At 52.1% G+C, this 22,849-nt stretch overlaps 1 protein-coding gene across 1 annotated transcript; it reads left to right on the top strand.

Moving 5' to 3' along the window:
- The first annotated feature begins 385 nt into the window (after window positions 1-385).
- On the top strand, window positions 386-22,569 carry ACTN3 (actinin alpha 3). Its single transcript, XM_043973177.1, has 21 exons — window positions 386-558; window positions 5,396-5,510; window positions 8,425-8,544; window positions 8,639-8,725; window positions 8,821-8,908; window positions 9,469-9,547; window positions 9,705-9,786; window positions 10,456-10,541; window positions 12,072-12,164; window positions 13,105-13,335; window positions 13,438-13,585; window positions 14,984-15,134; window positions 16,354-16,462; window positions 16,554-16,694; window positions 17,424-17,606; window positions 18,443-18,577; window positions 19,216-19,395; window positions 20,593-20,739; window positions 20,877-20,942; window positions 21,888-22,046; window positions 22,179-22,569. Exons 1-21 carry the CDS (start codon window positions 424-426, stop codon window positions 22,335-22,337), a joined length of 2,694 nt encoding a protein of 897 aa, XP_043829112.1. The 5' UTR covers window positions 386-423; the 3' UTR covers window positions 22,338-22,569.
- Window positions 22,570-22,849: the final 280 nt, after the last annotated feature.

Genomic DNA, 22,849 nt, shown 5'->3' with positions numbered 1-22,849 from the left:
TGTCTAAGAAATGGGTTGACGGGTCGTTCCCCCCACCCCCACCTCCAATTTAGATGTGTGAAGGAAGGGGGATTAAGCAAAGCCTAGCCAAACTGAGAGCCCCGCCCCCGGGGCTTCCTTGGACCAATGATCTCAAAACATTTTCGAGGCGACTGGATCCCCAAACATTTTCGAAGTTTTTCTGGGCTTGGGAGTGGAGCTGTCAGGGGATTATCTGCCTCCCAGATTTGCCCTTTCCCCTCCGCCCCTAGCCTGCCCGGGACCCAGGCATCCTCGTTCCCTCCCTTGGCCTCCCTCAGTTGGCCCCTCCCTCATTTCCAAATTTAGCGGGAACCCGATCCCAGGACCGGGAGGTATTTATGGGGCCTGCCGTCGAGGGCCCGGGGGCCGGGCCGAGCCAGGGCAGAAGCACAGGACGTGAGCATGATGATGGTGCTGCAGCCTGAGGGCCTGGGCGAAGTCCAGGGTCCCTACGGGGACGGGGAGTACATGGAACAAGAAGAGGACTGGGACCGAGACCTGCTCCTGGACCCCGCCTGGGAGAAGCAACAGCGGAAGGTGAGGGCAACCGGCCAGGGCCTGGGACCCGGCGCCTCCTGGCTTCTTGCAAGAGAGAATGGGGGGCCTGGGAGGGGGTTACAGGAAACACCCCTCCCTTCCAACTGGCATTCCCAAGCCTGCCTCGACGCCTTTTTCTGCACGGTGGTTCAGGACAGCCTGGCTCCCCCTCTTCCGGGCAGGCGCCAGGGTTTGCTCCATCAGGAGCTCTGGTGGAGGAACTAAACTTGGCAGGGTCTGAGGAGGGGGAAAGCAAGAGCCGTTAGAGGATGCCCCCTCCCTCCTTCCAAGAGGTTAAATAGATCCCTGTGCCCCACCCTTGAAGCTCTGGAATCACTGCAGCCACACCCCACCCCCATTCCACAGAGCCTTCCTATGCTTTTCTCCTGGCCAGAGCCTGGCATGGCCCATAGCATAGAGAACAAGAGAATGGGTGGCACCTTAGAACACTGGGTGAGGAATGTCTGAGCTGGGAGGGTCCTTAGGGACCACGATTTAGTCCAGACCCCTCATTCAACAGGTGTTCAGGTCTCATGTCTAGTCAGTGGCAGAGCCAGGATTCAGGGGATTCTAGCACTGCTCTTGCCCCAATCCAGGGACCCCAGCTTCTAGCTCTCAGTCCTCCCTATCCAGGGCTGGGATGGGGGGGCATCAGGTCTCCCAGAGGTAGAAACTGAGGGGGAGGGGATGCCCGGGTTTCCTTACGGAGTAACCTGACCCTCTGACCAGATGGACACTTTCTGCTGAGGCAGCGCCTTAGGGGAGCCTAAAGAAGGGGTGTAGAAATCGCTGCTGAATCCTGACCTTTTAGGGTAGTTGGGAAGGTGTCCCCAACCCCACCCTCGAGCCAAACCTGTTTCCAAAACAGCCTGAAGTTTGGAGGTGGGGATTCCTCTGCTCCATGTTTTGCCTCAAGGAGTTTCCCAGGAAGTGACTAGGCTAAGGCTTTCACTCCAGAAGAAGGCCAAGGTGATTCTGGGGCGTGGGTGAGCGCTGAAGTGGGGTAGCACTGAGCCCATTGCCCAGTATAGAGCAAAGGGTCAGCCTGTTTGTCCAGAGTCAACCTTCCTCCCTTCACTCATTCCTGTCTCTGGGAGGGGCCCCTCAGAGGCCAAATCTGCCCAGGTCCCTGTGCATCACTCCATTTGTGTCCCCAAGCCAATTTAGCTGCTCTGTATTTGATCCTCCCCAAGTCCCAAGGCCAGCAGATTCCTCCTGGACTTCTCTAATCCCTGTAAGTCAGGTTTAGCCACCCACCCCCATGAAAACCCTCCCCCAGTCCAGCTTAGTGCTAACCCTCTGCAGCCCTGCCCACCTCTGCACCCATCTGATCAACAAACTCCCCTTCGTCTTGGCACTGCCTCCTGGCACTCACAGCCAGCTAGCTTTCTCCTGAAGGTGCCTGTGCCCACTGACCCCCTCTTTCTGAGGCTGCTATGCCTTCTCTCACACCCCTGACATGGGTCCAGGAAGAAGCACCATGGACCACCTCCTCAGGACCACTTTCAGCCCCCTCACTCATCCTGCCTGTGTCCTTGCTACTCTCATGGATGGACCTCCTGATTACTCTCTCTTCTCCCTAATACATTTGTTGTCTGGCTCAGTCTTCTCCACCCCAAACCCAGCCCTCTTTGAGAAGCCTGGCCCCCTCCAATCCCATGATCTCTGTCCTCAGAGACACTCCCCCCCCCCCCCATCAGCTCCCTGCCGCTGCTTGCCTGAGTCTGCACAAGACGCTGAGACTCCTTGTTTTGACTCTTGGGTCCAGATGCAAACAACCATTTGCCAATAAGTAAGGCAGCTTTGGGCCAGTGGGAGGTGCTCTCCTTTCCCAATCACACATCCCTTTAGGCCACCAGGCCCTCACTTGTATCTTATACCAAGCATGACTGATCAATTGATGTTCTATATTTTGCTCTCCAATCCCAAGCCTTGTCAGTCCCCAGCCCTCAACTTCTACCACCCTCTGTCTGCCTCCTCCAATCCTGTTCACAGGCAGCAGAGAAACATTTCACTGGGTCCATGTTGTCTCATCTCACATGGGCCCTCACTGCAGCAAGGCAGTTCTTTGAGTCCTCCCTAAGTGATTCTGTCTTCTACTCTCCACTGCTGCTATGCAAAAAATTATCTTCTTTCTTCAAGCCTCCTGCACCTCCCTTCAACTGAGGATCTAGCTTCATAGTCTACTGGGAAAAGAAGGGGTTTTTTTGCCACACACTCCCTTTTCCCCTTCTCTACACCCCCATTGCTATCCCCTATTTTCTCCTTCTTTACGCCAGCCTCTGAAATGTGAAGTGGCTTTTCTCCTTACCACAGCCAGCTCCTTTACATGTGCCCTAGATCCATGCCCTCCTCAGACAAACTGAGACCTGGGAAAGACCTTAGCTAAAAAGACCAAGGTCTCCCACTGCATCTGGGAGGTGGGGGAGGGGGGTGGCCTCAGGCGGTCATTACCAGCTGTTTTGACTTATGTCTTGCCACTGGAATCATATGGTTCTGGAGGAGAGTGAGGCTAATGACTTTTCACAGCTCTGCCACACTTAAATCCAATTCACTTGCAAGTCACATCACCCACTTGGTGCCATTGGTCCTCTTCCGGAGTAAAGGACAAACAACAACAGATCCACGTCTTTCTATCTCCCCCAGCAGATTGTCACCTCAGTCATCCTCTCCTTAATCTTCAATCTCTTCTTCCCCACTGCTTGTAAATGTACCCAAATCTCCCTCATCCTTGAAAAACCTTCACAAGGCTCTACTTATTACCTCAAGCTATAGAACTGGATCTCTCCTCCCTTCTCAGCCAAACTCCTTGGAAAAAATTGTCCATATTCATCGCTTCCACTCCCTTTCCACTCATTTCCCAGCCCTTTGTAATGGGGCTTCTGACCTCATTACCCAAATGACACTGCTCTCTCCAAAGTTACCAATGAGCTCTCTCTCTCTCTCTTTTTTTTTTTGTTTGGTGAGGCAATTGGGGTTAAGTGACTTGCCCAAGGTCACACAGCTACTAATTATTAAGTGTCTGAGGTTGGATTTGAACTCAGGTATTCCTGACTCCAGGGCCAGTGCTCTATCCACTATGCCACCTAGCTGCCCACCAATGATCTCTTAATTACCACATCAGCTCCCACAGGTTTAGTTACCATCTCCCCGAACAGGACTCTATGGAAGTGTGGAGTAGAGGCTACGGACTATGCTAAGAAAGATCTGATTCACACACTTACTAGCTTCATGACCCCCAGATGAGTCCTTAATATCTCCCTGCCTTCATCTTTTCACCTATAAAGTGAAGGTGATGGACTCAATGACCTACAAGTTCCCTTCTAGCTTCAGGGACAGCAGGTGGTGTGGTGGGTAGGGCTCAGGCCTGGAGTCAGGAAGACTCTTCTTCCTGAGTTCAAATCTGGCCTGCCTCACTTACTAGCTGTGTGACCCTGGGCAAGTCACTTCACCCTGCTTGCCTCAGTTTCCTCATCTGTCAAATAAACTGGAGAAGGAACCAACAAACCCCTCCAGTACCTCTGCCAGGAAAAGCCCAAATGGGATCATAGAGAGTCAGACACAACTGAAACAATGACGGAACAACAAAACCAAAGCTCTCTATCTATGATCCTATAACTCTCACATTCATATCCCCAGCCCTAACCTCTTTCTAGTATCACCCGTTGCCTTCTGGACATTTCCAACTGGATGTCTTGTAGATTTCTCAAACTCAACATTTAAAAAATGTAACTCATTCTCTTGACTCCCAAAGCCATCCCTCTTCTGAACTTCCATACTTATGTTGGGCACAGGTCTTTGGGTCCACACGTTTGGAGCCATCCTCAATTGTCCACTTTTGCTCATCCCATATAGCTAAGCAGTTGCCAGATCTTGTTATTTACATCTCTCACATCCACCTCCTTCTTGCTGCCCATGCTGTCACCCTTCCCCCACTCCAAGGCAGGCCCTCATCACCTCTCACATGGACAATTGCAATAAGCTCCCAGTTGGTCTCCCTGTCTCAAGTCTCTCTCCTTTCCAATGCATCCTCTAACAGCTGCCAAGGTGTTTTCCCAAAAGTCTGGTCTGCTCCCAAGCTGCTCCCTGTTTTCTCTAGCAGCCCATCTAAATTCCTCAGGGTGGCACTAAAAAGCCACCCACAACCTGTATTTTCTTTATGTTATATAGCACTCTCTTTCACTTGGGCTTCTTGTTCCTTGCCCGCATTGCCCCATCTTTGGACCCCATGCCTTTGCTGTCCCCAGTGATGAAAATGCTCTTTCTCTTCACCTCTCCTTTGAGAAGCCCTGGTTTCCCTCCAAGGCTCAGCCCAAGCCCCACCTTCTGCATCAAGACCATCCTGTGCCCTCCTGCTGCTAGTGCTCCCACCCAGCCACTTTATATCTATCTTGGTATCATTCATATTCATTTCTTCTCTTTTCTTAATGTTTCCTCTCCTTGAAGCCAGTGACTGATTCTGTCTTTCTTGTGGCTCCAGAAGCCAGCACAGTGACAGCATTTACATAATGAGCCCAGGTCTGCCACTCCTGAGATCAGAGATGATGGGAATGGACCTTGGAGGACAGATGGGGAAACTCAGAGCCACAGAGATTCACTGGACTGCCTCAGGTCACCCAGGTACTAAGTAGGAGAACCAGAATAGAAACCCAGGTCCTCTGCTGATGTGGCAGTGGGGGCAACTCATTTCCATCTCTGCATCTCAGTTTGTCCATCTGTCCAATGGGTGCTAGGACTCCCACAAACTGCTTCCACAGGCTGTTGTAAGGCAAGTGAGCCTAGTGCACTGTCTACCAGTAAGAAGGTCCGAGTGCTTCCTTCTGTCCTCTGTTCCCAGACCTTCACAGCCTGGTGTAACTCTCACCTACGCAAAGCCGGGACGCAGATTGAGAACATTGAAGAGGACTTCCGCAATGGCCTTAAACTCATGCTGCTCCTGGAAGTCATCTCTGGTAAGAAGGGAGTGGGGCAAGAGCCAAGGGGAACTGATGTTCTCAGACTCTCAGAGATCAGCAAGAGGCAGAGGGGCTGGCATGGGGCTCTGTGACGGCAGGGGTTGGAAGGGATTGGACTGCAGAGAAGTGGGAGCTACAGGTGGCCATGAGGATGGAGGGGTGGGCCAAGGCAGCCCTGCTCCTTGGGGCTCACTGTAGGGGTGGGGGTGGGGGGATATGTCATGATGCTCCACCATGAGGATTCCTCCCATCCCCCCAAGCAGAAGTGAAACAGGTCCTACATCCATGGCTTTATTAGGCTGCCCTGGGTGACCACTTCTATGCATTTAGTGCAAATGGCAGGCCTTGAGCCAGGAAGACCTGCCTCTAACGTATACCAGCAGGGTGACCCTGAACAAGTCCTAGGAACCTCCCAGTGCCCCCAAACATCCCCTAAGACTCTCAATTACTGAATAGTCACTAATCTGCATGAGTAGAGGGAATTTCCACACTGGAAGCTCCCCACAGTGAGCAGCAAATCATAGTTCTGTGATTTCTGAATTCCTTCTCAAAAATACAAAAGAAAAGAGTCATTTTCTTTTTTTCCTCCACTTTGTCATCTTCAAACTTGTCTCATAGCTATTTATGCAATATATATTTTAAAAGCTTATTTTATTTTATTCAATTAATGAATATTCACCTTCTCTCTCTCTTACCTCTCTGTACCCTCAATTAAAAAGAAGGAAAAACACAACCTTTTTTTTGTAGGGCAACAGGGGTTAAGTGACTTGCCCAGGGTCAGCTATAAATATTTTTTTTTTAGTGAGGCAATTGGGGTTAAGTGACTTGCTCAGGGTCACACAGCTAGTAAGTATTAAGTGTCTGAGGCTGGATTTGAACTCACGTACTCCTGGCTCCAGGGTCGGTGCTCTATCCACTGTGCCACCTAGCAGCCCCTATAAATATTTTTATACATATGGTTCTTTTCCTTCTCTCTTTGGTCTTTTTGGAGTATAGACTTAGTAATGATATCCTTAGGTCAAAGAGTATGCACAGTTTAATGGCTTTTTGGCCATAGTTTTGAATTGCTTTTCAGAATGGCTGGACTAATTAATTTACATCTCCACCAACAGTGCATTCAAATACCTCTATCTCCTCCAGGATTGATTTTTCCCTTTTTTGGTGAACTTTGACAATTTTAGGAATGTGGGGTATTATATCAGAATTGCTTCAATTTGAATTTCATTAATTATTAGTGATTTAGAACACCTTTTTTCATATGGTTATTGATAGCTTGGATTTCTCCTCTGAAAATTGCCTATTTATATCCTTTGATCATTTATCAATTAGGGAATGACTTTTTTCTTATACATTTGAATCAGTTACCTATCTTAGAAATGAGACAATTATTAGAGAAATTTGATGCAAAGATTTTCTCCCAGTTACCTGCTTATCTTCTAATTTTAGATGAATTTGGCTTTATACAAAAACTTTTAAATTTTATGTCATTCAAATTATTATTATTTTTTTTTAGTGAGGCAATTGGGGTTAAGTGACTTGCCCAAGGTCACACAGCTAGTAAGTGTTAAGTGTCTGAGGCCGGATTTGAACTCAGGTACTCCTGACTCCAGGGCTGGTGCTCTATCCACAGCACCACCTAGCTACCCCCATTCAAATTATTTTAATCTTTGATTTTCTTTTTCCTTTTGGTCATGAATGCTTTCTCTTTCCATAAATCTGAAACTTTTATTTTTTTCCTTGCTCTTCTAATTTGTTTATGATAGCATGCTTTATATCTGTTACATTACAGCTTATATGGTTTGAAATGTTAGTCTATACATAGTTTCTGCCAGATCACTTTCCAGTTTTCCTAATAGTTTTTGTCTAATAGTGAATTCATGACCCAATAGCTGGTATCTTTCAGTTTGACAAAACCTTGGTTGCTGTACTCATTTTCCTTTCTATACTATACACCTAACTGGTTCCATTGACCAACTTCTATTTCTTACCCAATACCAAATTGTTTTGATAATTGCAGCTTTGTAGTAGAGTTTAAGATCTGGTACTGCTAGGCCTCCTTCATTCCCATTTTTCTTTTCATTATTCCCTTGAAATTCTTTACCTTTTGTTCCTCTGGATAAATTTCATTATTATTTTTTCTTGCCCTGTAAAGTAATTCTTAAGTAGTTCAATCAGCATGGAATCAAATAAGTAATTTAGTAGTACTGTCATTTTTACCATGTTGGCTCAGACTACCCATAAGCAATTCATCTTTTTCCAGGTATTTAGATCCATATCTTTAAAGACAGTGTCTTATAATTGTGTTCATATAGTTCCTGTGTGTCTTAGCAAGTAGACTCCCATGTATTTCATATATTATCTAGTGATGTCATTCCCCCCCCACAAAAAAAGCAGTATGGTCTAATGGATAGAGCCACGTCCTGGCTGTATGACCCTGGGCAAGTCTCTTAACTTCTCAGTGGTCCAGACCAGGGTGTCAAACTCAATTAGAAATGGAGGCCACTAAATCATACTAACATAATCTTTGTTTTATTGTGGTTTTACTTATTTTGTTCAATATTTCTCAGTTAGATTTTTTTTGGTTCCAAAGCACTCAAGAGTCTTGAGGCCACATGTTTAGGCTTAGTGTTTGGCCCCTCAGCTCGAGGCAGCTCTCCAAGGTGCTGACCCGAATTGGTAGGAGCCATTTCCTTACCTGGGGAGAGCCTAATATCAGTGAAATAGCAGGTCCAATCTGTACTTCCTCTATTAGAGTGTAAGCCTTCTGAGGGCAGAGACTGGCATTTTTTCATCCTTCTATCCTTAATGCCAAGCACACAATATGTGTTTAATAATAACATTTTGGAATTGAACTGGAATGGCTGTGACCTTTGGTGGTCTCCTGTGATCCTGGTTCTTTCCCATATCCCAGGGGAGAGGTTGCCCAGACCAGATAAAGGCAAGATGCGCTTCCACAAGATTGCCAATGTCAACAAGGCCCTGGACTTCATCGCCAGCAAAGGGGTCAAGCTTGTGTCCATTGGGGCTGAAGGTGAGGTGCCCAGGCTGAGGCCTGCAGGAGGGGAGGGAGGGAGGGGAGGCTCTGGCTAAATCTCCTCTCCCCCTGGCTTGACGCTTCCCTCCAGAGATTGTGGACGGGAACCTGAAGATGACCTTAGGAATGATCTGGACCATCATCCTTCGATTTGCCATCCAGGATATCTCTGTGGAAGGTGAGGCCAGGGCTGAGTAGGGGGGGCTGCCCTGCTGACTTTGCTGACCCATCTCCCTGCCTCACATGCCTCCCCTCTCCTCTGCCTCCTCCCAGAGACCTCGGCCAAAGAAGGCTTGCTCCTGTGGTGTCAACGAAAGACTGCACCCTATCGGAACGTGAATGTGCAAAACTTCCATACCAGGTCACTACCAGGACCCAAACACCTGGCTGGGTCACTGTCCCTAGAGTGACCAGTGAAGGAGCTGGCTAGAGCCATGGAGAGTTAGAGCTGGGAAGGCCCTTAGAACCTGGAGTGTCAGAGCTGGGAGGGCCCTTAGAACAGGGGATGTCAGAGCTGGGAGGGCCCTTAGAACAGGGGATGTCAGGGCTGGGAGGGCCCTTAGAACCTGGAGTGTCAGAGCTGGGAGGGCCCTTAGAACAGGGGATGTCAGGGCTGGGAGGGCCCTTAGAACCTACAATATCAGATCTGGAAGGGCTCTTAGGACCTGGAATGTCAGAGCTCAGGGGGAGGAACTTAGAGGTTATCTAGTTCAACCTAGGAGATGGGGAGGGACTTTTCCAAGCCCATGCAGTGAATCCTTAGTGGAACCAGGACTTGAACCCAGGTCTCCTGCCCTGGGTGGCAGGATGCATTGGGCTGAACTATCTCAGAACTCAATGGCTCCTTGGCTCAGGTAGGAATCATGAATCAAAGTTTCAAGGTGGGGGAAGGGCTCCAACCTCACTTTCTCTCTACCCCAGCTGGAAGGATGGCCTGGCCCTCTGTGCTCTCATCCACCGGCACCGCCCCGACCTCATTGACTACGCCAAACTGCGCAAGGTGGGGCCCCCGACCCAGCCAGCATCTGGCTCCTGCTGGACCACCCCCTACACCTCAGGGCTTCTCCATTACCCCCAGACTGTATTTCACCTTGACCTGCCGTCCCCTCCCTTGAGCTTGACCTCTGACCTGCCTTTGACAATCACTCTCCCCCCAGGATGACCCCATTGGCAACCTGAACACCGCCTTTGAGGTAGCTGAGAAGTATCTGGACATCCCCAAAATGTTGGATGCAGAAGGTGAGAGTGATCCCGGGGCTGGGAATCAACAAGCTGATCAACAAACGAGAAGGGCTCACCCTTACTTTGTGGGAGAGGTGCTGGGTGGGCAGGGGGAAGGTGGCAGGGGAACAAAACCAAGCCCCGTCTTCACAGAGAGGATGGTCAGTTAGGGGAGAAACAACACAAGAGCTCATGCACAGGGAATAAGATGCAATGATAGGGAACTACTGGGGTGGGGGGACAGAGACAAAGAGAGGGAGGGAGGGAGGAGAGATTGAGAGGCAGAGAAAGAGGGAGAGAGAAATGTGGGGAGGGAGAGACAGAGAAAGGGGAGGGACAGAAGGGAGGGAGGAGAGAGATTGAGAGACAGAGGGAAAGAGAAATGGGGGAGGGAGAGGCAAAGAGAAAGGGGGAGGGAGGGAGGAGAGAGATTGAGAGACAGAGAAAGAGGGAAAGAGAAATGTGGGGAGGGAGAGACAAAGAGAAAGGGGAGGGACAGAAGGGAGGGAGGAGAGAGATTGAGAGACAGAGGGAAAGAGAAATGGGGGAGGGAGAGACAAAGAGAAAGGGGGAGGGAGAGACAGGGGAGATTGAGACAGAAAGAGGGAAAGGGACAGACAGAAAGGAGAGAGAGAGAAGGACGGGGGAGAGGCAGCACTTTAAGCACCCCCTTTCCTGCTCCCTTAGATATTGTGAACACCCCCAAGCCGGATGAGAAGGCTGTCATGACATACGTATCCTGCTTCTATCATGCTTTTGCTGGGGCCGAGCAGGTGAAGGGGCCGGGGGCTCAGGTGGGGGAGGGAGGGGACAGGAGTGGAGGTAGAGTTGGGGGCAGGTGAGTGGGCTGGGGGAGAACTGGATAAGGCCCAGGGGCAGGGGTACAAGGCCCCCTGGGACAAGGGCTGGTCAGTAGTGTTGAACATGGAACAGGCTGTTTCCAAGGCCTTGGGTTCAAATTCTGGGATCTTGGGAAAGCCACTACTTTATTTTTGGGGCCTCAGTTTCCTGATCTATCAAATGGGGAGAATAAGGCTTTCAGTGCCCATTTCACAAGGGTGTTGTGAGGTAAGCATTTTGAAGGCTGCAGAGCATGACTAAAGGTGAATAATCATGCTAATTACTCATTCATTAACCACTGGAATTAATGCCTACTGGACTTGCACGGTCCCCTTGGGATTTGAAGCAAGGCAAGTTAGTATTGCTTTGTACAGTGCAGGGACCGGTTTCCATGGAATATAACCAGGCTGGAAGGAGTTGTGGTCCCATGCTGAATGCCGAGGATACAAAGACGCCTCTAGCCCAGTGGGCAATGTGATGGAGAGAACCCTAAACTTCCAGTCTTGAAACCTGGGTTCAAATCCTGAGTCTAGGGGGCAGCTAGGCGGTACAGTGGATAGAGCACCAGCCCTGGAGTCAGGAGGACCTGAGTTCAAATCAGGCCTCAGATACTTGACACTTACTAGCTGTGTGACCTTGGGCAAGTCACTTAACCCCCATTGCCCAACCAAAAAAAAACAAACCCTGAGTCTAACTCCCCGAATGACTTTGGGCAAGTCACTTCCTCTTTTTTGGCCTCCACTTGCCTGTGTGAAGTGAGAGAGCTGCACAAGGTCCCTTCTAGCTCTAGAATTCTGGGAGTCTGTAAAAGGGAACATGATGGGGCTGGTTTGCCTCAGGTCCCCCCAACCCCACCCAACCCTCCCTGCTCCCATCTGTCCCTTGGAAGGATCTACATAGAAAGCACGGATGTCCCCAGGATATCTCCTCCAGATGAGGGATGGAGCCCCGTGTAGCTAGGCCTAGCTCTGTCCTCTTTCCTCCTGACTGCTACCCTCTCCAGAAAACCGGTCCCATGTACTAATGCTAACCTGCTCTGCTTCAAACCCCAAGGGCACCCCACAGTTGTAGGACTTGGGTTCTGGGGAATGAGGCCCCTACTCCTCCTGCATTCCTTCACTCCTTCACTCAATAGACATTTATTAAGCACCTGCTACATGCAGAACACTATGCCCTCAGGGCACCTGAGGCCTGGTAGGGAGTTAGGGTACAAGGACAATCAGGAGACACAACATTAAACAAGATTTCATAGACCTTGGTCAAAGTAACTTGACTGAATATCTCCCAGAAGTCCTTGGGTCAAGTCCCTTCCCCTCTCTGGGATCTTCTGTGGGAGGGACTTGATTGTCTTAGAGATCCCTTCCTGGCAGAGATCCAGGATCTTATGACCTTTGCGGGGGGCGGGGATGATGGGGCCTGGAAAGAGGCTTGGGGAATCTTGACTGCCAGCCCCCTCATCACAGGCTGAGACGGCCGCCAACAGGATCTGTAAGGTGTTGGCAGTGAACCAGGAGAATGAAAAACTGATGGAAGAATATGAGAAGCTGGCCAGCGAGGTGGGTGTCTTCGGGCCCTTGACGAGTGGGGGGGTCCCATCCAATTCCTTGCTTTTCTGGGTCGGTAAGCTTCTGGCAAGCGTAGGGTCCTCCTGCTTCCATCTCACAGACATCCCGTTCCTTCTTGACCAAGCCATTGGCTGGTTCAGCCTTCTTCCTGACCCCTCTAGATTTGACCTGCCATCCGCCTCTCACCCTGGGGTCTCCTATCCCCAGCCCTGTGCAGACCCATGCTTGGTGCCGAGGAAAGGAAGGTGAAATGAGACAACAGGCTTGCCCTCAAGGGGCTTCTAGTCTCATGGGGAAGGAATGGGATAGATCAGTATGGTATGAAGCAGAATGTGTTAAATGTACAGGAGAAATGAAAAGTTTAGCGAGGGAGAGATCATTTATAGTCAGGAGAGCCCAGGAAGGCTTCATGGAGGAGATGGCACCTGGGCTGGGCCATGACAGAAGAGTGAGATGTCAGCAGGCTCCGTGGCAGTCCATTCTAGTCTTGGGGTATGGCATGTTGAAATTCAGCCAGGTAGGATGCAGCCTCAGGGAGATGGCTGAGGAATGGCCAAAAGTCCAGTCTGGCCAGGCTATAGAGAGCATGCCGGGTGGAAAGCCAGGCTGGGGCCAGCTACAGAGGACCCTGTGTTTCATCCTAGAAGCAAAGGGAGCCTCTGAGCATCTTGAGTGGGGAGCAATGTGGCCTGACCTGTTGAGTAAGAAAGTTCTGGATTGGGTGGATGGGAAGGGCTAGAAAAAGAGGGAGTCTGTTTTTAATTACCCACAAGGCGTAAGGCCATGGGGGCATAAGACAGAAAGCTAGTGGCCCTTACTCTCCACAAGCTTCTGATCTACTGAGGAGGGAGCCCAATCAGAGGTGTGGCACAGATGGGGGAAGCCTCAGGTAAGTCAGGCCCCTGCTCATGTCTCACCCATCCTTCCCCAGTTGCTGGAATGGATCCGCCGCACAGTGCCCTGGCTGGAGAACCGGACCAGCGAGCCCAGGATGAGTGCCATGCAGCGGAAGCTAGAGGATTTCCGGGAGTACCGGCGTCTACACAAGCCACCCCGTGTGCAGGAGAAATGCCAGCTGGAGATTAACTTTAACACGCTGCAAACCAAGCTTCGGCTCAGCCACCGGCCTGCCTTCATGCCCTCGGAGGGCAAGCTGGTCTCAGTGAGTTCCAGGGCCCGGGGCCTGCTGGGGGCTGGGGGGGATCAGGGAGGGATCCGGCAGGGCCGGCCAGGGGTGCAGGAGAGCCCCTCTCACCCTCCTCAGGACATCGCCAATGCCTGGCGGGGCCTGGAGCAGGCCGAGAAAGGCTATGAGGACTGGCTACTGGCCGAGATCCGGAGGCTGCAGCGCCTACAACATCTGGCAGAGAAGTTCCAGCAGAAGGCGTCTCTGCACGAGGCCTGGACGCGGGGTAAGAGCCTGGAGGGGCATGAGGCACCCGCTCCATCACCTTGCACAGAATCCCAAGACCGTTGCCCCAGAGGCTGAAGGGAAAGGTCAGAGGAGGAGGGTGATTTTACCCCAGGAAGCAGGCAGGGCCCTCCCTCATCCAAAGCAGGTCTGTGTCTTCCCTGCAATCCAGGTCTAGAGTCACCCGCGGCACTGAGGGCGTCTTAATGTTTTAGGGTTTGTGAGGACTCTACACAGGTCATTTCCTTTGATCTTCACAACAACTCTGCCAGGCAGAAACAACAAGGATTATCGTCTCCACTTTACAGATGAGGGAATCAAGGCTCAGAGACCTCTCTGGGACCACACAGCTAATAAATATCAGGAGTGGGTAGGATTTGAACCCAGGTCTTCCCAGTCCTTCCAAGCCCAGCTCTCTTTCCAGTGCCCCATAGCCCCCATCTGTCTGTGACTTCATCTAAGTCGCATCTCAGACTCCAGTCCAGCCCCAGGATTCCTTGGAAATTGGTGATTGACACCATCATCAGGCGATCTAAGGAGGGGCTGGGTCCAGGTGAGTATAGAAGCCAAGTAGTGCTTATTGAGCACCTACTATGTGCCAGGCTAGGCTATCCTCTCCTCTGACAGGAGGCCTGGGCACCACAGTTCAGGAAGGACAAGGACCAACTGGACAGTGTCCAGAGCAGTACAACCAGCACTGGGAAGGGCCTGGAGCCCAAGCTGTACAAGGTTTAGCTGAAGAGAGGACTTGGGCGGGGAGGGGCAGACATAACAGCAGGCCATCTTCAAGTATCTGAAGTGCTTTCACGTACAAGAGAGACCAGGCATCTTCTGCTTGGGCCCAGGGGCAGAGCCAGGAGCTGGAGAGAAGTCGCAGAGAGATGACTTAGTATCAATGTCAGGAAAAATGTCCTAGCGATTAGAGGCATTCCAAAGTCCAAGGGCTGCCTCAGAAGGCAGTGAGCTCCCCGTCACTGGAAGTATTCAAGCAAAGGTGCCATGGCAGCTTGTTGGGGATGAGACAGTAGATATTCCTTTCTGGGTGTGGGTTGGCCACCGAGGTCCTTCCAGCTGTGCATGTCTGTGCTTCTGGCACATACCTGTCAATGGTTCTGATAAACATAATTTGTATAATGAATAACAGTCGCCCGGACCACACAGTGGGAAAGGAGGAGTCCCAGAGGAGGCATCAGGATGCCTGGGTGGGGTCCTGCCTGTGCCACTGACCAGCCTCATGGCCTTGGGTGAAGAATCCCGTCCCCCTTCTGGACCAGAGTTTGTCACTCTGTAAATGGCCGGATTGGACCCTGTGATGTTTACAGTCCCCTCTGGCCTTCATGCCCTCTGACTTCTCTGACATGGGTGGGGACCTGGGGGCCATCAGTTTCTCCCTCCCCAGGAAAGGAAGACATGCTGAGCCAGCGCGATTATGACTCAGCCTCGCTGCAGGAGGTGCGGGCCCTGCTGAAGCGGCACGAGGCCTTTGAGAGTGACCTGGCCGCCCACCAAGACCGCGTGGAGCAGATTGCTGCCATTGCCCAAGAACTCAAGTATGGCCTGCCCGTCCCCTCCCTCCTCCTCCTCAGTTTGGGTGTCACCCTCTCCTGCCTGGACTTCCAGGATCCTGCTCTTCAGCTCATTGTCCCATGACTCCTGCCTCCAGACACAGTTTGGGGGGCTTCCCTGGCACCCCTCCCCACCCTCCATTCCCCCCCTTATTGACTCATAGACTCTGGGCTGGTTTCTCTACTCTTTGGGGGGGGGGGGAGGGAGGAGTTACAATGACCAGGCTCTTAGGCCCTCACACATTGGGAAGGTAGCAAAAAAATGCTTTGGACACAGAGAACTCGAACCCAGATCCAGCTCTGCTACCTGTATACTTCCAGGAAAATGCAGTCTCCTTGAGGACAGGGCCCCTCAAAGCCAGGCACTGTATCTTGTGCCCGATAAAGTCACATTGAAGTCAGAGGCAGGGGTTCCAGACCCAGCTCTGCCTGGACTGCTGGGGGCCCCAACCAGGGATTTCATGGGCATCAAAGACTCCCATTGAGGAAATTCCCTCTACCAGTGCAGATCACCACCCGTTCTGCAAGTCCTAGTTGCAGGGAGTCACCACTACCTGAGTGTTAGCTATTTTTATTGTCACTATCTGGATTTTGCAGATAGGTGGTAACAAACATTTTTAAAGTGCCTACTATGTGCCAGGTACCTGGGTAGTCAAGTCAAGTAGTGCTTCTTAAGCACCTACCATGTGCCAGGCATGGTGCCAAGCACTGGGATTACAAAGAAAGGCAAAAACAGCCCCTGCCCTCCAGGAGCTCCCAGTTTAGAAGGGAAGACAACGTGCAAACAACTTTGGACAGACAAGCTGTAACAGACAGGATGAGTTGGAGTTACTCAGCAGAGGGAAGGCATTCGGATTACGGAGGGCTGGGACAGGCTCCTGGCAGAAGGATAACCTGGACCCTGGGGCTCTGGGCTAGAAGGTACCTCAGGGCTGTCTAGTCCAAGCTGCTCATCGTAAATAAGAAGGTAAAGGTTAGTAAGTGGCAGTCAGGATTCGAACCCAGGCTGATGGGGGGTGGGTTGCTATAACCCTGCCCAGGGCAAGACCAAGTAAGCCCTGGGCAGGAGTGGAACCCGGGTGTCCCAACCCTAAGGTGGTGGCATCTCCATCAGCATATAAATCATGGAGGGGGAAGGGGGCTCAGGACCAGAGCCAGGGCCACCCTGGGCCTGGGGGGTCAATGGGTGCCTCGCCCCTTTCAGTGAACTGGATTATCACGAGGCAGCCTCAGTGAACAGCCGCTGTCAGACCATCTGTGACCAGTGGGACTCCCTGGGGACCCTGACCCAGAAGAGGAGGGATGCTTTGGAGGTGACGGAGGGGCCGGGAGCGGGCAGCAGAGGGAGGGCGGAGGGTGGCTGCCCGATCCTCCCGTCTGCCTCTCTTCTGCCCCCTCCTCCAGAGGATGGAGAAACTTCTGGAAACCATAGACCAGCTGCAGCTGGAGTTTGCCCGACGGGCGGCCCCTTTCAACAACTGGCTGGATGGGGCAGTGGAGGACCTGCAGGACGTGTGGCTGGTGCATTCGGCGGAGGAGACCCAGGTGGGTCAATCAGGGACAGCAGGACTTTTTCCCTAACAATGTCCCAGAAATAGTTATACAATGCAAAGGGAGGAGACCCTGCCCGCCTTCTCTTTCCACCAATGTTATTGGCTGACTGAGCTGTCAGTCAGCAACTGGCTTTTACTTGGCTGTCCTCCAATCACCGGCTGTCCTGAGACAGATTGACAGCTCAGCCAGCCTATGGCGAGGGTGCTTGGCTCCCTCTCTCCTCGCCCCTCTGCTAATTCAATACCCTGCAAGAAGCTGGTCCCCGGCAGCTGCCGGAGGTGATACAATGCGTTTGTAGGAGTTCCGATGGCCCCGCTGGCTGGTCCTCATGCTGTCGCTAAGCATTTCTCTCCACATCTCTGATGTGTGTGTGTGTGGGGGGGGGGGGGGGGCGAATTCAACTTAGGGCGTGGGCTTCCCCAAGTCTGAGTGCCCTGGGACCAAATGGGCTGTTCAGGGCCAGGAAGAAAGTGGCCAGGGACCCCATCTTGTAGGACAAGACCCCCACATGCCAGTCTGCCACCCCTCCTAGCCAGCCCAGACTTCTCACCCCCAGGATTCCTTACGTTATCCCGAAGAATCGCTCCTAGGGCCTCAGAGGGCATCAAGTCCTGCCGCCTCATTAGGTAACCCGCTTCCCCATTTAGGCCCTTGGGTGTCAAGATAGGGTGGGGGGCAGATGTTTGTTCCTAAGCTTCTCCCCTTCCTGCTGTTCCTCAGAGCCTCATCACTGCCCATGAGCAGTTCAAGGCCACTCTGCCTGAGGCTGACCGGGAGCGTGGTGCCATCCTGGGCATTCAGGGGGAGATTCAGAAGATCTGTCAGACCTATGGGCTGCGCCTGACCATTACCAACCCCTATATTAACCTCACACCCCAGGACATCACCTCCAAGTGGGAAATGGTAAGTCATGGGTCAATGGGAGATGCCTCCTGAGCTTGAGTCGCCCTCCTGTTCTGGCCCCCTGCTGGCCTGCCCTCTGGCTTTGGGGTCATTCTCCCACAGATCCTTCTGCTTGGCACCTGTCTCTATCATTCTTTGAAAAATAAAGTTTAATCGGCCCTTTTTGCCTTTTATACTACACTACACAGAGCACTTTTTCCCTCAAACATTGAGGTAGGGAATCTTATGCTCATTTAACAGACAGGCAAACTGAGGCCCACCCAGGGTCACCCAGCTAAGGAGAGTCAGAGCCAGGATGTCTGCCCCCACCTTCTCCCCTTGCTTCTCCAGTACAACCCAAAGTGCCCTAGAGGGCAGGGACTCTCTTGGCCTTTATCTCCCCAATAGCACACAGTAGGTGATTAGTAAGTGTTTGTGCATTGATTGACCAGGGGTGATTGCAGCCCAGAGGTGTGTGTCCTGCTGAAGGTGAGCAGAGCAGTCAGGCTGGGGCCTGGTCCTCTAAGGCTGGAGAATATACCTCCCTTACCCCTGAGGCTTCTGCCATCAGTCAACAAGCATTGATAAAGCACTTATTGTGTGCCAGGCACACTACTAAGCACATGTAAGCAAGTCCAAGCTCCAGGCAGAGTAGATGAAGGTGGTCTGACAGGGGCACGGCATTAGCAGCTGGAGGACCTGAAAGGGGCATCCCCTCTCCCTCCCCTTCCCACATACCCACCAGGGCCTGCCCACATACAGTGCAACCAGCCCACACACAATGTGACCAGTCCACGCACAGTGTGACCTCCTTCCCTGCCCCCAACCCACCTGATCCCAGCCTCCTGATTGCACAGGTGCGGAAGCTGGTGCCCAGCCGTGACCAGAGCCTGCAGGAAGAACTGGCCCGCCAGCAGGCCAATGAGCGGCTCCGCAGACAGTTTGCAGCCCAGGCCAATGCCATTGGCCCTTGGATTCAGGGAAAAATAGAGGTGTGGAGAACTGGTGTGTGGGGATGAGGGTAGGGCCCACCCTGGCCCTTCTTTGGAAGGAATGACCCTAGATATCGGTGCCACAGTCTTGGCCTGGGCAAGGGTGGTCTTACTCTCTTATGGGGAAGGACCTGGGTCTGGGGATGCAGCAGGGTTTAAGGGGAGTTTTGGTGGCTAGGGAAAATTCAGTTGGAGGAGACTTGAGGAGAAACAGACCTCAGGACCCAAGTCCTATGTTGGAGAAGAACTCAGATGGTAGACCCAGGGCAGCCCTTGGGACCTGGAAAGAGAGCAGGGGCCGGGGCAGGATGGTCCTGGGAGGGCTCTCCTGGGATGTGGGAAAGACTCATGATCCCACCGGGCAAGCAAGCCCCTCCCCCCTGGTTCCTGGCACTCCACAAAAGGTTTGGCGTACAAGTCCAGACCTGGACTTGTGACATGGGGTATAGAGACACAGTCTGGTAAAACCATCCAGAGAATCCAACTTCTGATGACATTGATCATCCCATGAGAGCATGACAGTAGAGGCATCTGCATGGGAAGAAGTGCCCTCCAAAGTTGGTGCCTGAGGACAGATCTCTAGTTGCCCACCCTAGGTCCAGCTCTGCCTAGGGTGACCCTGCCTTTGGCCCTTGCAGGAAGTTGGACGACTGGCAGTGGGGCTGGTTGGCTCCCTAGAGGACCAGATGGCAGGACTGAGGCAGCAGGAAAAAAAAATCATCAACTGTACGAACAATATAGACCGGCTGGAGGGTGACCACCAGCTGCTACAGGAGAGTCTGGTGTTTGACAACAAACACACTGTCTACAGCATGGAGGTTGGTGTGGGAGCAGAGCGAGAGGGGAAGAGAATCAGTGGAGGAGGAGAGAGGAAGGAGAAAGAAGAGGGGGAGGAGGAGGAGAAAGAGGGAAGAGAAGGAGGAGGAGGGAGAGGGAGGAGGGGACTAAAGTGGACAGGTCTGGGTGGGTACCAGTGATAATATCATTTTTTATTAAGGCAAATGACATTAAGCAAATACTATAGTTAATTTCCCACTGATGCATCCCCCCTACCCCCCCCCCCATATAACTTGCTCTTTGTGTGTGTGTATGGCAATTGGGGTTAAGTGACTTGCCCAGGGTCACGCAGCTAGTAAGTGTTGTGTCTGAGGCCGGATTTGAACTCAGGTCCCCCTGAATCCAGGACCGGTGCTCTATCTACTGCACCACCTAGTTGCTCCATATAACTTGCTCTTAAAACAAAAACAGATAAGCAAAACTGACCACTGAGATGACCTAGGCTGACAGCATATGCAGCATTCAGTACCCATAGTCCTCCACCTGTCTAGTGAGAAGAGGGATAGAGGTGTCATCATCTGCCCTCTGGGACTAAGATTGGTCCTGACATTTAATCAGAGTTTTGGCATTGTTCTCCTTTACATTTCTGCAGTCATAACATCCTCCCTGTTTACTTAGCTCTGAGCTAGTCTTCCCATGATTCTCTGAATTCCTCATTTTATAGCTGCTTCTGGTACAGTCCCGTTAGGTTACCTCTTGTTCAGCTATTCCCATCCAATCCATGGGCACCTACTTTGACTCTAGCTCTTGAAGCTCGACAGGTACTCGACAAGGCTTGCTGATTGAGGGATTACCCAAGCACAGGGCACCGATGGGACCCTTCCCTTGCTGTCTTTGAGCTCCTTAGGGTACAACCCAGATTTTGGAGACAAAGGCTGCGAATGGGTTGGTGACTTTCCTCAAGCCTAGATGGTAGGGAAATAGCAAGGCTCAGAAGGGCCTTAGAACAACATATGTGAGAGCTGGGCAGGGCCTTAGAACAGGGAATGTCAGAGAGAAATGAGGCCTGGAGAAGGAAACTAAGGAAACCTAGGGAAGTATGGTCCGAACTGGAATCCACATCTCTTGCCTCCAGAGATTTTGAAGCTGCAAGGGACCTGGGACATCTGCTCTTCCCAATATGCCTTGGCTGCTAAGGCCTGAAGTGCCTTGATCTCCCCTTCCTGTCCTCCTTCTAGCATATCCGTGTGGGCTGGGAACAGCTGCTCACCTCCATCGCCCGGACCATCAATGAGGTGGAGAACCAGGTGCTGACTCGGGATGCCAAGGGCCTGAGCCAAGAACAGCTGAATGAATTCCGGGCCTCCTTCAATCACTTTGACCGGGTGAGAAAAGGGTCCTGACTGGAGCAGGGGGAAGGGCGGGCAGGGCAGAAGAGGGTGCTCTCCCTTGGGTCTGTGGGCAGTGGGGGGCCGGGGAGGCCCAGGGGCTCAAGGCCTGACTTTCTCCCCGCCAATCACAGAAACGGAATGGGATGATGGAACCAGATGATTTCCGAGCCTGTCTCATCTCCATGGGCTATGACTTGGTGAGCGTTTCTCAGCCCCTCTGCACACAACTCTCCCAGCCCTCTAGTGGGACCCCACGGTGGCCTATCCCGTAGCCCTCCTTCATACAGCCTGACATGCCTGAAGCACAGGTCTGACCCCCGTCCTCTCCTACTCAAGAGGCTCCAGTGGCTCCCCTCTGCTGGCTTCTAGGATCAAATAAGCCGTCTTAACTTTTCACTCTTCCCCCTGGCTTTCCTGGCTCGTCACCATTACTCTCCATCACATGCTCACCGTTCCAGCCAAATTGCATTTTTTGCTCCCCCACACACAACCATCCATCTCCCATCTCCAAGCCTTTGCACTAGCTGTGCCTCTATGCCTCATCTCTCCTTTCCAGTTTGGCCAATATGCCCCCTCCTCCATGAGGCTGTTCTTGATCCCCCCAGCTTCTCATGGTTTCCCCCCATTACTTTTTCCATGTTGTTCCCACCCAGTAGAGTATAAGCTTTTTTTTTTTTTTTTGGTGGGGCAATGAGGGTTAAGTGACTTACTCAGGGTCACAAAGCTAGTGTCAAGTACCTGAGGCCGGATTTGAATTCAGGTCCTCCTGAATCCAGGGCCTGTTTCTTATCCACTGTGCCACCTAGGCGCCCTAGAGTATAAGCTTCTTTTTCTTTCTTTTTTTTTTTTTTTTTTTTTTTGCGGGGCAATGGGGGTTAAGTAACTTGCCCAGGGTCACACAGCTAGTGTCAAGTGTCTGAGGCTGGATTTGAACTCAAGTACTCCTGAATCCAGGGCTGGTGCTTTATCCACTGTGCTATCTAGCCACCCCCAGAGTATAAGCTTCTTGAAGACAGAGGCCATTTCATCTTTGTATCTCCGTTGCCTAGCACTGTGCTTGGCACATAGTAGGTCCTTAATAAATGCTTTTTAAAAGGGAGGATCGAATGACTGACTGACTGACTGCGGGTTTGCCTCTGTAGGGGGAAGTCGAGTTTGCTCGAATCATGACTATGGTGGACCCCAATGCAGCCGGGGTCGTCACCTTCCAGGCCTTCATTGACTTCATGACCCGAGAGACAGCCGAAACAGACACTACAGAGCAGGTGGTCGCCTCCTTCAGGATCTTGGCAGGAGACAAGGTATGTGTCTGGGGATGGGGGTTGGGTTGGGCCCCTCCCCCCATCAGGGGCACCTAGCCTTTGGTCCTGGAAGCCCTCTGCTCCTGGGAGTGGAGTCAGTTGGGATGTGACCTGACCCCTTCTCTCCTGCAGAATTACATCACAAGTGAGGAGCTGCGGCGGGAGCTGCCACCCGAGCAGGCTGAATACTGCATCCGCCGCATGGTCCCCTACACTGGGCCTGGGGCTCCCTCCGGTGCTCTGGACTATGTGGCCTTCTCGAGTGCCCTCTATGGGGAGAGTGACCTCTGACCCCCAGCCCCTTCCCTCACACCCCCCTCTCCCCTCACTCCCCAGCCAAGTATTCATTTCAACATCTGACCCTTTTCTCTTTCGGACGGCCCCTGAGCTGACTCCCTGACCCCCTCACCCCAGTTCTCCTAATAAATGTCCTCCTCCCAAGATAAGGGACACCCATCACCTAAGACATCTCCCCAGTGGCTGTACTCAATAAAGCTCCCCCTTCCCTGGCTGGGACCCCATCTCATCTCTATACTGGGGACAGTGAGGCCAGAGTGCCAGAGAGGGCCAGTTCCATCATGCCTCACCCCCTTCCTTGTGGCCGCAGCCTCTGACCTTTGGGGGTGGGGGATGGCCCCTGAGAGGAGACTATGGTGTGGGAGAGCTAGGGCCAGTGACCCCCAGGATGATCAATCAGCATCCATTAAGCACCTACTGTGTGTTTGTTATTCACTGTGCCAAGCACTGGGACTACAAGGAAACAGCCCCTGGCTTCAAAGGGCTGACATCATTTAGCGAGAAAA

The sequence above is a fragment of the Dromiciops gliroides genome, chromosome 6 (genome assembly GCF_019393635.1).
Source record: "Dromiciops gliroides isolate mDroGli1 chromosome 6, mDroGli1.pri, whole genome shotgun sequence".
Classification (NCBI taxonomy): Eukaryota; Metazoa; Chordata; class Mammalia; order Microbiotheria; family Microbiotheriidae; genus Dromiciops; species Dromiciops gliroides.
This window is presented reverse-complemented; position numbering and strand designations above follow the sequence as displayed.